Source organism: Pygocentrus nattereri, chromosome 26, assembly GCF_015220715.1.
Source record: "Pygocentrus nattereri isolate fPygNat1 chromosome 26, fPygNat1.pri, whole genome shotgun sequence".
Classification (NCBI taxonomy): Eukaryota; Metazoa; Chordata; class Actinopteri; order Characiformes; family Serrasalmidae; genus Pygocentrus; species Pygocentrus nattereri.
Window position 1 is genome coordinate 31,029,006 of NC_051236.1, and position 13,495 is coordinate 31,042,500.

General features: G+C 39.6%; 1 protein-coding gene across 5 annotated transcripts in view; it reads right to left on the reverse strand.

Moving 5' to 3' along the window:
* The window catches only part of szt2 (SZT2 subunit of KICSTOR complex), a 152,215-nt gene that overhangs the window by 65,900 nt on the left and 72,820 nt on the right, over positions 1-13,495 (reverse strand). For 3 of the 5 annotated variants that reach the window (XM_037535139.1, XM_037535140.1, XM_037535136.1), the window contains one exon: positions 1,479-1,652. In XM_037535139.1, coding sequence (XP_037391036.1) covers positions 1,479-1,652 — 174 coding nt within the window. Of the gene's footprint in view, positions 1-1,478; positions 1,653-5,100; positions 5,152-13,495 lie in introns of all 5 variants that reach the window. The other 2 variants (XM_037535137.1, XM_037535138.1) reach the window with 1 other exon arrangement.

The following is a 13,495-nucleotide window of genomic DNA, read 5'->3' on the forward strand; positions in this document are numbered from 1 at the left end:
ACACTACGGCAGCCAAGAGGCTCCACCTCACTGTGTATATAGTGTGTCATCAGCAATCTAGTTATATATATATATTGACTGACCACTTCATTTACCACTTCATTGACCACTCCTTGTATCTACACTCCTTGTCCATTTTCTGTGGTCCACTTTTGTAGCTCATCTGTTTCTCTACATACAACCCCATTTCCAAAAGTGTTGGGACACTGTGCAAAATGTAAATAAAAACAAAATGCAATGATGTGCAAATGCTTTAAACCCTGTATTCCATTAAAATAGTACAAAGACAACAAATCAAATGTTGAAACTGATAAATGTGTTCTTTTGAAAAATATATGCCCATTTTGAAATATGGTTTACATGATTTGCATATCATTGCATTCTATATTTACGTCCATTCTGCATAGCATCCCAGCATTTTGGAAATGAGGTTGTACTTTGCTAGTCCTCTTTCACCCTGTTCTTCAATGGTGAGGTTCCACCCAACACCACCACAGCACAGGTGTTATTTTGGTGGTGAATCATTCTCTGCACTGCAGTGACACTGACTGCACACTGGTGGCACATCAGATGCAGCAGTGCTGGTGAAGTTTAAAGACTGTGTCCACATATGGTCCACTTTATTACACAACCTGTAGATACAATGTCCACCTTTGCAGATGTAAAGTCACAGACAACAGATCATCTGTTGCTGCACAGCTTATGTTAGTTATCCTCTAGTCCTCCATCGGTGGTCATATTTCACTGCTCACATGACACTGTTAGCTAATTATTTTGGGTTGGTGAACTGTTCTCAGCCCAGCAGTGACACTAAAATGTTAAAAACTTCAGTAGCTCTGCTGTGTCTGATCCTCCGCGACATACTTTAAACACACCACCATCACGTGTGTCACTGCGGATTGAAAATTATCCACAACCCAAATAATACCTGCTCTGTGGTGGTAATTTAGGGTAGGCCAGTTGGTGTATAAACACACAAACATATCAAATGTGATCTATTCATTGAACAATAAAATTCAACACATTTGAGCTTAAATGTATAACATTCACTAGTGCTCTCGCGGCAATACTTCCTGAGTGCAGTAGCTATACTAGCTTATAAGGTAAATATCATGATTCATGTATATGGAAACCAAAAAGAGCCAAAACTTTTGCTGTGGTTAGATTTAGCCAAAAATATAGCAGTAAATACATACAGTTCAATTAAAATCTCCCACTCTTAACACATGTAATCACAGCTGCCTTAAAAAATGCTTTTCTTCCTGTCACCACATGTGATTAACCCCTTGCTTAACCCCTAAAGACTGCAGAATTGATATTCACTTATTAATCTAGTGGTGCATTATTCAGTAACTGCTTTACATGAATCAGAAAGAACTCCAGTGAGGAAATAAACTCTGGACCAGCTGACAGATCTTTACAGTTTAAAAGGTTAACCAAAAATCCTCTTTGATGTCCAGGAAAATTAGCCTCCATACCTGCACTTTGGCCAGGCGAATCTATTTTAACCACAGTGGTCAGGGCTTCAAATTGGTCTGGCTGGAGGAAGATGGTGGAGGAATCCCCTTTTGGAGCATTATTAACATCCTGAGCAGAGACCTGCAGTGGACACCCCTGAGCGTCCACAAACGACAGGGCAATGCATGCAATACCTGCAGAAAACAGGACACATGCATGACTGTAAGAATCAAGAATAATGTGAGCTCTATAAAAGAGATAACATTTTATTAAATAACATGACCTAAACCACATTCACCTGTCAGCAGAGGCTTTCAACACAAAAACAAATAGATTTTGCTTATGCGAGAACAGCAGCAAGGTTTACAGAAATGCAGAGCAACAGCACAATCCATAAATCTACTCTTAAATAACAAAAATGCAACACAGAAAATAATTGTGAAGGCAGCAGCTGTCATACTGAGTCTGGATTATCATAAATTTGTGAGGCTGTTTTCATCCGCTCATGTTAGATTCAAATCAGGTTACAGCATAAAATCACAAGGCCTTGAGAAAGTGAAAAATCTTTTTCTAGACAGGAAAGAGAGAGAAAGAAGAAGACTTTGCTTCTTTAATTCTTCATTCTCTAATTAATTATTCTTTTCAGTGCACAAATAGAGCTGCATGGCTATGCTAGTCACATTAAAGTGACAGTTTGTCCAAACAAAAGACATCTTTGGTGTCAAAAGTTTGCTTCTTTACTTTTGGACTGGAGTAACAAATTTACATAGCTAACAAGTAATGGTAGTCTATAAGCAATTAGTAAACTACACTCCTAAATCATCATACACTTGCCTCAAATCGTATCAAAGGGAAATCTTACTCATTTTTCTTTTTTTGCACAAATTAAATAGGTAATACATATACAAAGTCAATCAGAACGGCTTGATGCGATTTATTTAGTTTTACAATTCTAGTCAGAATTGTTCGCGGTGGTGATGATATGAACCAGATATCCAAACCATTTAATGGCTTTAAAAGCCACTTCACAGCTATTCCAGAAATGGTGTCGGAGTGAGCTGTTTGATGCCTGAGACATTATGTTACTCTTGTTTTGCAGATTTTGATCTACAACATATTTAGAGGGATGTTGTAAAGCAAAACAGTAGAAAATCCATCACTGTAAACACATTCAAGTCAGTAAATTTCTCTACAATATATCATTCCATATGAAACCATTCCAAATGACATCTCAACCACTGAACTATATAGAAATTTGGAAAAAAAGATGATCATCTCTAATAGACTTGCTTATGTGCTTTGACACTGTATGAAACATTATCATGAATAAAGATGCCTAAAAGCATAGATATAAAACAGTCATATAAAACACAGATAATAAACAGTCATCTTGAAGTCTGAGTTCTGTTTGTACGTTTAACCAGTTTTATAGATAACAATGTATCACACAGCTCTCAAATGTGCCTGAACAAAATGGACTAAAGTACATGCAAATGTGAGAATTTGAGATTTCTATGACTGTTTTTAGGAATGTAATAAAACTATAATATACAAAAAGCAAACTTCAGTCTGGTTCATCAGCTACATTCAAGGTAAGAGGGGAAACTGAGGGAATTGAAATTTTTGTCAAGCTATCACTTTAAAAAGCTATATTGGCATAGGCATGTATGGATTTACCTAGCTGCTGGAATTAGTGCACACCATTAGCTTTGAGGCATGCTCCTTACATGATGGATGTGTGAGAGGGTCTCTTCTCTCATATTCTCTCCATCTGAGAGGAACAGGGGGATATGCTACTATGCTCACGCACCACACACAACCAACAGCCAGCCACTCCTCATCCTCAAACCACTGAACATACGGCTTGTGCGTGTGTGTGTGTATATGTGGTACAATAACTCTGATGACTGAGTAGTCATCTCGACTCTGAGCCTTTCCCCTTTGTTTGGTGAAAGCTCCATTTACCCCAGAACATTAGAGGGGGTTTCATGAGGCCTAACAATGTCCTTAGTGACCTCTAGGCAGTAATAGGTAAAAGACTCTCACTCTCTCTGATTGGTCTTTAGTCAGAGAGACTGAGCAGAACTCCAAAGTTTAAGACTGAAGCAACTGTAACATCAGAGAGTAGCCAGTGAATAAAACTTAAAAAGTCTCTTAACCATCACGGTTGAGTAGTTTTACTAGGTAGTCCCAACTGTGTGCACTCACTGGCCATTTCATCAGAAACACTTACCATATGACAGGGGCACTTTGTAGATCTACTGTTAAACACTGCAGCCAATCTGTTGCTGCACAACGTATCATCCCCAGTCATTCATCAATGGACCAACGTACAATTGCACACACAAACTGGACGAGCCTGGGAACCAGCCGTGTGACCGGAAGGTCACCAGTTCAATTCCCAGAGCCGACAGTACATGACTGAGGTGTCCTTGGGCAAAGCACCGAAGCCCTAACTGCTCCCCGGGCGCTGCGGATAGGGCTGCCCACTGCTACGGGCAAGTGTGCTCACAGCCCCCTAGTATGTGTGTGCTCACTAAGGTGTATGTGGTGTTTCACTTCACAGATGAGTTAAATACAGAGGTGAAATTTCTCCTTTGTGGGACTAATAAGCGTCACTTAATCCTAATCTAATCTAATAAATTTCTTCATGTACACATAATCATGTATGCATAACATTTTAATGCACAATTAGTCTTTATTTGCAGAAGTTAACTTATTGGAGAAAAAAGAAAAACTAAATAGAGAATGTGTTAACTTATTTTCACCAGTCAATCAAGTATATGTATTATATTACTGTGCAAAAGGACCCTTTAGAGTAACTGTGTTTTTGCTTGTAAATATACCAAATATCAATAGAAAAAAATGCACAATGAAAGCAATAAGAAGTAAGAAAAATGCAGCTGATATGTTGTGAGCTGGTCTGAAGAACCAAAGTTTTGTTCCAGATTTTTTCTTTAAACCCCGCTCATCACATGTATTTGTTTAATTCATAAGCAAAACTATTGATTTAATTTAATGTAGCATTAAAGAGCCAAACCAGGTTTTGGATATTAACTAACACTAAAATAACACTTGCTTCAAATGGTTCAACAAAAACATTCAAGCCTTTTGTATCAATGTTATTTGTTCTTATTCTAATAATAGTGCTTTTATGAGCGAACACTACTTACTGCCCAGACAAATAGCTTTTCAAATATAATTTTATCATCAGGTTCCTAAGACTTTTGCACAGTACTGTATATTTAAATATAATTCTAATCATTATAACTGAAACGAGAACTGTATTCAAACTACTGACAATGTTGAAAATGCCTTCAGAAAACTATTTGAAATGAAGTATGAAAGGCATGAAACTGAAAGACTATAAACTTTGCAATGCAAACCCAATTAACACATATATAAGTGAATAATAAAACAAAACACAATAAGATAAACAATGACAAACACACTGATCTGCATGCAGACTGCCTCAAGCAGGAGTGAGCGTGAGCCTGACTGTAAAGGAAGCTCATTCGTATGGCAAAACATTAAAGTAAAGCGCCGCAAACTAAACTGAAGAACGTATGCGTGATGGCAGAACCACACACAGCCAGCAAAGGATTCTACAGTGCACAGGGAAAATGGGCTGGGATCTGGTACCTTGGAACTGTGAGGGAGGGAAGAGGTTCTGAACGAGCTCCGACATTGTACCTGAGTCACAACACACACCCACACAACAGACATGAGTGAGCAGAGGACACGACAACACCGACTCAATGAGAGAGTAACCATGGTGGGTCAATATGGGCATAATAATTTCCCATATCATTCAATAACAATAACTAGTGATACATTATATGTATTTCCTAAGGCTCTATTTTATGTAAATAAATTGTGTTTTGAACCTTCAAGAAACAAAAGCCTTATTCTGGTTGGTCTAGACTAGTCTAGATTAGATTAGTCAGGACTAGACACAAAGACAGCAGAGAGAAAAGGGTTTCAAGAGAAGTGGAGTAGGGGATCGATATCAGATTTCTATAAAAACAATACCTACTGTAAAAAGCTACACAATGAAATAGAACTGAATTGTTCAGTTCTGTTCTTTCAAAAAACCCTTACCAGCAACAGACTTTTGGAGCAGCCTCAGCTTTTAGAGAAGCCTCATTTTGTTTCATTTTACAGGGAGAGTAGCTGGTCTAAGATACTTCCACTGTGCTTGGAATTGCTCTTTTCAATAATATAAAAACAATTTTGGTGCGTACAATACAAATGCTAATAATGTGCAACTTCACTTCTTTTAAATAATTTGTAATAAGCTGTAAAAAAAATAAATAAATAAAATTGTACATTTCCAGAATGATAAACAGAGTTGTAGAAGATTTGAAAATGACAGAGAAAGCTGTTAAAGTTTTAATAAAATGAACATATATGCCTCAAAATCACGACACATTTTAAAAGTTGATAATAAGGCAACAATTACAGACAATAGGTAATTGCAGTTCATGACTTGATACATATTATAACTAAAAGAAACATCTGTCAAAATGTCTAAAATGACCATTTGGCATCTACTTCATGATATTTTAATCCCTGTACATAACAAAACAAAAATTACCATGACAATCGATTCTAAACTTCTGAATGTTTAATGTTAGGGGTGTCCACTTCTGCTGAGTGAACTCGGCAGTTAGTTATCAGGTTGGGTAGACAAATCACCACTGTACTGGACACCAGCCATAAGGACTAGAGCTGAAAACCCCTGGAACAGAGGCATTCAGCGTACTTCAGCAGACACTGCACTTTTAAACAAAAAACAAAAACAACAAAAAACAGAGGTCACAGACCCCTCATTTCAATGGTAATGCTCTAAAACTGCTGCTTGGATTTTGCAGATAAAGCACCATGCTAAGATTGGCCCACCGCAGCAGAAAGGCAGAGTAAAACAGCAAACTGAGTCTAGACTAGAGATGGACAGAGAGAAAAGGGTTTTAAGTGAAGTGGAGTAGGTGATCAGGATAACGGTAAAAAGACAGAACATGGAAAGAGGAAAGGAGGGATTCACCTGCTGACAGAGTGCACAGCACACAGTGTTACAGAGGATTTCTGGCAGGTTAGGAGTGTTTGGATGATTAATCAAGGATGTGCAGCTTTGCCTGATATGTGGAGGCCTGTAGGAGATGCTGCGGGCAGTTTACTTCAAAAAACCCAGATATCACACCTAGGCTACCACGCTGAAAATACTGACCAAACCACTAAATAATCTTTATCAGACTTGGTTTCTGACACCGTATGACATACTGTTATCTATAAACATGTACAAAGTAACCCAGCCTCTCACATATATAAATAAAGAATTATATTCCAAAACGCTGCACATTTGTAACAATCTTGGATATAACAATATATTTGAAAATAATAGAAATTGACTATAGTTAACCCCAGTCAGAGCCAACAATAGGAGTGAATTTTTCCACACAACCAATAACCCACAAACACATACTGCTGGATTTGTTTGCATATTATTGTTTTTTTTTGACATGTTAATGATTAATCATCTTAATCATCATCATAATCATCATCTTCGTCATTAATCGCTTAGTCCTGATAGGGTCGCGGCAGGGAACCCAAGCCGCTCCCAGGCCAACTTTGAAATATAATCCCTCCAGCGGGTCCTAGGGAGACCCTGGGGTCTTGTCCTGGTACACCCCCACCGGGAGGTGTCCAGACCTGGATCTGGATCAGATGCCCAAACCAAAAAAAGTTAATTTCCACCGCTTATATTCGCGATCTCATTCTTTCGGTCATTAGCCACAGCTCATGACCATAGGTGAGCGTCAGAATGCAAACCAACCGGTAAACAGACAGCTTCGCTTTATGGCTCAGCTCCCTCTTCACCACTACAGTCCAGTACAGTGACCATATTACTTAAGACCCCAAGATACTTAAGCTCCTCCGCCTGTGGCTTAGGTCATGGACTCGGAGCTCCATGACCTAAGCCTCAGGAGACTTGGAGGTGCTGATCCGCATACCAACCTCTTCACACTCAGCTACAAACCGCTCCAGTGAACACTGGAGGCATCCAAGTGATTCAGCCAAAAGAACAAGATCATCTGCAAATAGCAGAGACACCACCCTCTGGCCTCCACACATTCCCTGACACTCTGTCCATGAATCTGGAGTCCTTTGGGCCATCCAGTCCCTAAAGACCTCTTTCTTCAGCTGACGGCCTCCCTCACCACGATGTCCACCAGGGGGTCTTGTGTTGCCGCTATGACAGGCACCCACAAGCTTTTGGCCACAGCTAGGCCTGGCAGCTTCCACAATGGAGGTTTTGAACAGGGTCCATTCAGACTCCATGTCCTCCCCCGGGACATGAGAAAAGCTCTCCCGAAGGTGGGAGTTGAAATCATCCAAACAGGGGCCTCCGACAGTCATTCCCAGCACAAAACATCAATGGAAATCAAATTTATTAACCAATTGAGGCCTGGATTTGGAGTCACACACAAAATTAAAGTGGAAAAACACACGACAGGCCGATCCAACTTTGATGTGATGTCCTTAAAACAAGTCAAAATGAGGCTCAGTGTTGTGTGTGGCCTCCACGTGCCTGTATGACCTCCCTACAATGCCTGGTCATGCTCCTGATGAGGTGGCGGATGGTCTCCTGAGGGATCTCCTCCCAGACCTGGACTAAAGCATCCGCCAACTCCTGGACAGTCTGTGGTGCAACGTGGTGTTGGTGGATGGAGTGAGACATGATGTCCCAGATGTGCTCAATCGGATTCAGGTCTGGGGAACGGGCGGGCCAGTCCATAGCTTCAATGCCTTCATCTCGCAGGAACTGCTGACACACTCCAGCCACATGAGGTCTAGCATTGTCCTGCATTAGGAGGAACCCAGGGCCAACCGTACCAGCATATGGTCTCACAAGGGGTCTGAGGATCTCCTCTCGGTACCAAATGGCAGTCAGGCTCCCTCTGGCGAGCACATGGAGGGCTGTGTGGCCCTCCAAAGAAATGCTACCCCACACCATTACTGACCCACTGCCAAACCGGTCATGCTGAAGGATGTTGCAGGCAGCAGATCGCTCTCCACGGCAGAGGTAGCAGTCCTGCTGCTGGGTTATTGCCCTCCTACGGCCTCCTCCACGTCTCCTGGTGTACTGGCCTGTCTCCTGGTAGCGCCTCCAGCCTCTGGACACTACGCTGACAGACACAGCAAACCTTCTTGCCAGAGCTCACATTGATGTGCCATCCTGGATGAGCTGCACTACCTGAGCCACTTGTGTGGGTTGTAGAGTCCGTCTCCTGCTACCACGAGTGTGAAAGACCACCAACATTCAAAAGTGACCAAAACATCAGCCAGAAAGCAGAAAGGTACTGAGAAGTGGTCTGTGGTCCCACCTGCAGAACCAGTCCTTTATTGAGTGTGTCTTGCTAATTGCCAATAATTTCCACCTGTTGTCTGTTTCATTTGCACAACAGCTGTGAAATTGATTGTCAATCAGTGTTGCGTCCTAAGTGGACAGTTTGATTTACTTGGAGTTATATTGTGTTGTTTAAGTGTTCCCTTTATTTTTTTGAGCAGTGTATATTATATATATATATATATATATATATATATATATATATATATATATATATATAAAAAATACACTTACTGGTCACTTTATTAGGTACATCTGTTCAGTTGCTTGTTAACACAAATAGCTAATTAGCCAATCACACGGCCGCAGCTCACTGCATTTAGGCATGTAGAGGTGGTCAAGACGACCTGCTGAAGTGCAGACCGAGCATCAGAACGGGGAAGAAAGGGGATTTAAGGGGCTTTGAACGTGGCGTGGTTGTTGGTGCCAGACGGGCTGGTCTGAGTATTTCAGAAACTGCTGATCTGCTGGGATTTTCACGCTCAACCATCTCTAGGGTTTACAGAGAACGGTCCGAAAAAGAGGAAATATCCAGTGAGCGGTCAGTTGTGTGAACGAAAATGCCTTGTTGATGTGAGAGGTCAGAGGAGAATGGGCAGACTGGTTCCAGATGATAGAAAGGCAACAGGAACTCAAATAACCAACCAGAATCTCTGAGGAATGTTTCCAACACCTTGTTGAAAGTCTGCCACGAAGAATTAAGGCAGTTATGAAGGAAAAATACTTGACCTTGTGTTTTGGATCGTTGTCATGTTGGAACGTCCAAGTACGTACCATGCACAGCTTTTGGGCTGATGAGTGCAAATTTGCCTCCAGTATTTGCTGATAACGTGCTGCATTCATCTTTCCTTTAACTTTGACCAAGTTTCCTGTGCCTTTGTAGCTCACACATCCCCAAAACGTCAGCGATCCACCTCCGTGCTTTACAGTAGGAATGGTGTTCCTTTCATCATAGGCCTTGTTGACACCTCTCCAAATGTAGCGTTTATGGTTGTGGCCAAAAAGTTCAATTTTGGTCTCATCACTACAAATTAACTTGTTCCAGAAGTTTCGAGGCTTGTCTCTGTGCTGTCTGGCATATTGTAGGTGTACTTTGTGGCATTTGCGCAGTAATGGCTTTCTTCTGGCAACTCGAACATGCAGCCCATTTTTCTTCAAGTGCCTCCTTATTGTGCATCTTGAAACAGCCACACTGCTAGTTGTGGCCAAAATTTTTGTTGGTCTACCTGACCGTGGTTTGGTTTTAACAGAGCCCCTGATTTCCATTTGTTAAATCACAGTTTGAACACTGCATTATCAATTCCTTGATATCTTTTTGTATCCCTTTCCTGTTTTATACAGTTCAACTACCTTTTCCGGTAGATCTGTTGACAATTCTTTTGCTTTCCCCATGACTCATAAACCAGAAACGTCAGTGGCTGGATGAAAAATGCAAGAGTCTCTCTGGATCCCAGAAACTCACTCAGCTTTTATGCACACACACTGGTTACACGCAAATAGATCACAGGTAAGGATGTTACCTTTAGTAGCCATTTGTGTCAACCTCTGTGCATGTTATCAGGTCAAAATCACCAGGGTATGTAAAAATTTTGATCAGGGTCATTTCTGTTGTCATTATTTACATTTACTGCATTTGGCTGACGCTCTTATCCAGAGCGACTTACAATTTGATCATTTTACACAGGAAGGCCAAGGCGGTGTTAGGAGTCTGGTATAGTGTAGGGTGTTTGCCCAGGTGGGGATTGAACCCCAGTCTACAGTGTAGAAGGCAGAGGTGTTAACCACTACACTAACCAACCACCATTATGAATTAAAAAAAGAAAACACAGTCAATTGACAATAAATGGTTATCATTCATATTATCTGAAAAAAGCCCAAGAGAGCAGTCATTATCCAAACTGACAGTTCGCATAAAAAACATATGAATCAACAGCGTTCTGACACACTGCTGCTTACTTTTTAAGACCCAAGGTATTTGCAGGCCCAAAAGTGGCACCTGAAAGATTTACCTGGCAGGTATTTTAAAAAGCTGTCACTTAATTAGCCAAAAGAACATAACAGTAGCTTCAGGCTGGATTTACCTACAGATTCTCTGTTTCTATCTGACAATTATCCCTCTGTAGCCAGAGATCAAGTCATAGTAGAAAGCTTAAGAGCCTTGTTGCAAGTCATTTCAGTATAATGAGCTGGACTTGCAGTCATTACAACACAGTTGGACTTTATATAAGAAATAAAAGCACATGGAAAAGGGGGTTTCTGGGACAGCAGTCATCAGAAATTAAATCAAATTGTGTGCTTTAACCCCTTAATGCTGAAATGCAAAAAACTCTCATCCAACAAACACAGTTGTTCTTTTGCTTAAGACTAATACACACCTTTTACACAACATCAAAATGAGCTGTGTGAACTGCTACCTTAAACAAGCAAATGTGGTGCCAAAATGGTGATATACAGTAAATAACGAAGTTATGAGTTATTTTTTCTATATACAGTATTCCCTCGTTTATCACGGGTGTTACGTTCCAGGACCATCCGCGATAAACGACAATCCGCGAAGTAGGGATGCTATATTTATTTAAGTATTTATACACTATTTTAACGCTTTTCGTAATATTTTATGATTTAACTGATACTTTTTTTATATACTTTTTTGATACTTTTTTTTAGAACATTGCTTTATTGTTAGAATTAATATTTTTAATATATTTTTATCCATTTTGGGATTTTTTAAATGTAAATATTCATCAAATATATATATTTTCCACAGATTGAGTTCCGCAGAAAACCTGCGAAGTAGCAAAAATCCACAATATTTTTTCCATTAATATTTTTTGAAAACCCATGATGCACCGGGTCCGCAAAAGGTGAACTGCGAAGTGGCGAGGGAACACTGTATATTGTTCTATTTTTTTCTATATATGCCTGTAGATAGGATGTGGTATATTTATTCTTGTTATATGTCTACACCCTTATTACGGTTACTGTACAGTGTTGTGTATCTGCTACTGGCTGCTAAATTTCCTTCATGGTCAAAGAGGCCCAAATGGAAATTTGTAACATCAGATTTAATGTGTTTTTACTATTCATACTTTTCATATTTAGAAAAAAAAAACTGATTTCAGGGCTACTTTCACTTTTACCTGTAGTGTGAATAAGCCTCATTGGTCGCTTCCAATTTCTTTGCTCAGATCTGATCTATTTTTCACATTTGGGTAGGTAAGTAACTAAAATCTGTCATTAATATGAATAAAACCATATTCTGAAAAGACTGCATGGACACATTCTATTTAAACATAAAACATCACATATGAGATATATGGCATGTGTCATGAACAACAAAATAACTAACTAGCAGAACAAGACATTGTAAAGATAATTTGCTCTGAACAGCTTGCAGATTACAGTAAAAAGGTGAAAAGCATCGCTGCACCACTCTCATTATAGCTGCATGGCTGCAAATTTGATATGTTCTAATCTAGGAATACATATGAAAATGTCTCAGATCTGATTTGAAAAGAAGTCACATTAAGACAAAAAAAAAAAATATATGATTTGTGACACTTCAATCCAATGTGATCGTTGCCTAGACACTGACTTATCAGACATGAAAGTAGCAGGCAGCTGCTTCCAGTTTTATTCACGCTCCCAACCAGTAGGAGGCAGAGTTTGTATTAAAAGGAGTGTCACCAAAGAATCCTAAAAGCACGGCAGGTGCAGTAGCAATTCGAGCTAGGCTTAAGAGGTTAAATAGATCACTGCGGTCACTGCAAATGTCACATCATGTGAGAAAGTGCTTAACAAAGAGGTGTTAACCTGCAGGATGCTGAACAGTTTTTAAGAAGCAGAATACATCACAATTCTGACTCATCATGTCAATGCATACAATGTATTTTCTATGATTTCCATGATAGCATTTTCATTAAAATGCAGCAGAAATCTTTTTTAAACCCTGAAAGTTCCATTTTTAAGGTTTCTGATTTGTCTAAATACTTGTGTGCAATGTGCAAATGTTCGATGTATATCTTTTTGATTCTTTTTCAGTAGCACAGTTTTCTGAGGGTTGTATGAAATGGAAATAAGTGCGGTGCAGTTCGTTGCTGATTGTTCTCTGTGTAACTTTTGTTCCTGTTGCTTTCGGGTCATTCTGCAACTCTTTTGAAATTACTGCTGGCCTTGCATTTCTTCATCAGCTAAAGATATTGTGTGGTGCACCTGTCTGGGCACACATAGTTTCCACATACCCATTATAAAGCTGGCTGTACTGACAGGGACGCTTAAGGTCTTTAATATAAATGAGAATTTGATTTATGTAACCTTTACACAACATATTTTTTAGTTCTTTTTTTCTTCATCAAGAATACTTAGTTTTAGTTTATATCTATAGGTACAAAGTTTAAAAAAAATTTATTGATCAAAATTGGAGAATTCATAAAGCTGCCTAAAATATATTGGCTGATATCAGTAATCTGAATTTAAATTGGTTTTGGTTTCGGCCACAACATTTTCATTTTCAATAATCAGTTGGGACCTAATGTACAGAATAGACCTGGATTTTGTGCAGTGATAGGCTGGGGGAATGTATTTTGGCCCTATTCTGCAGTTCATTGTTTGTGCAGATAAGTGTTTGAT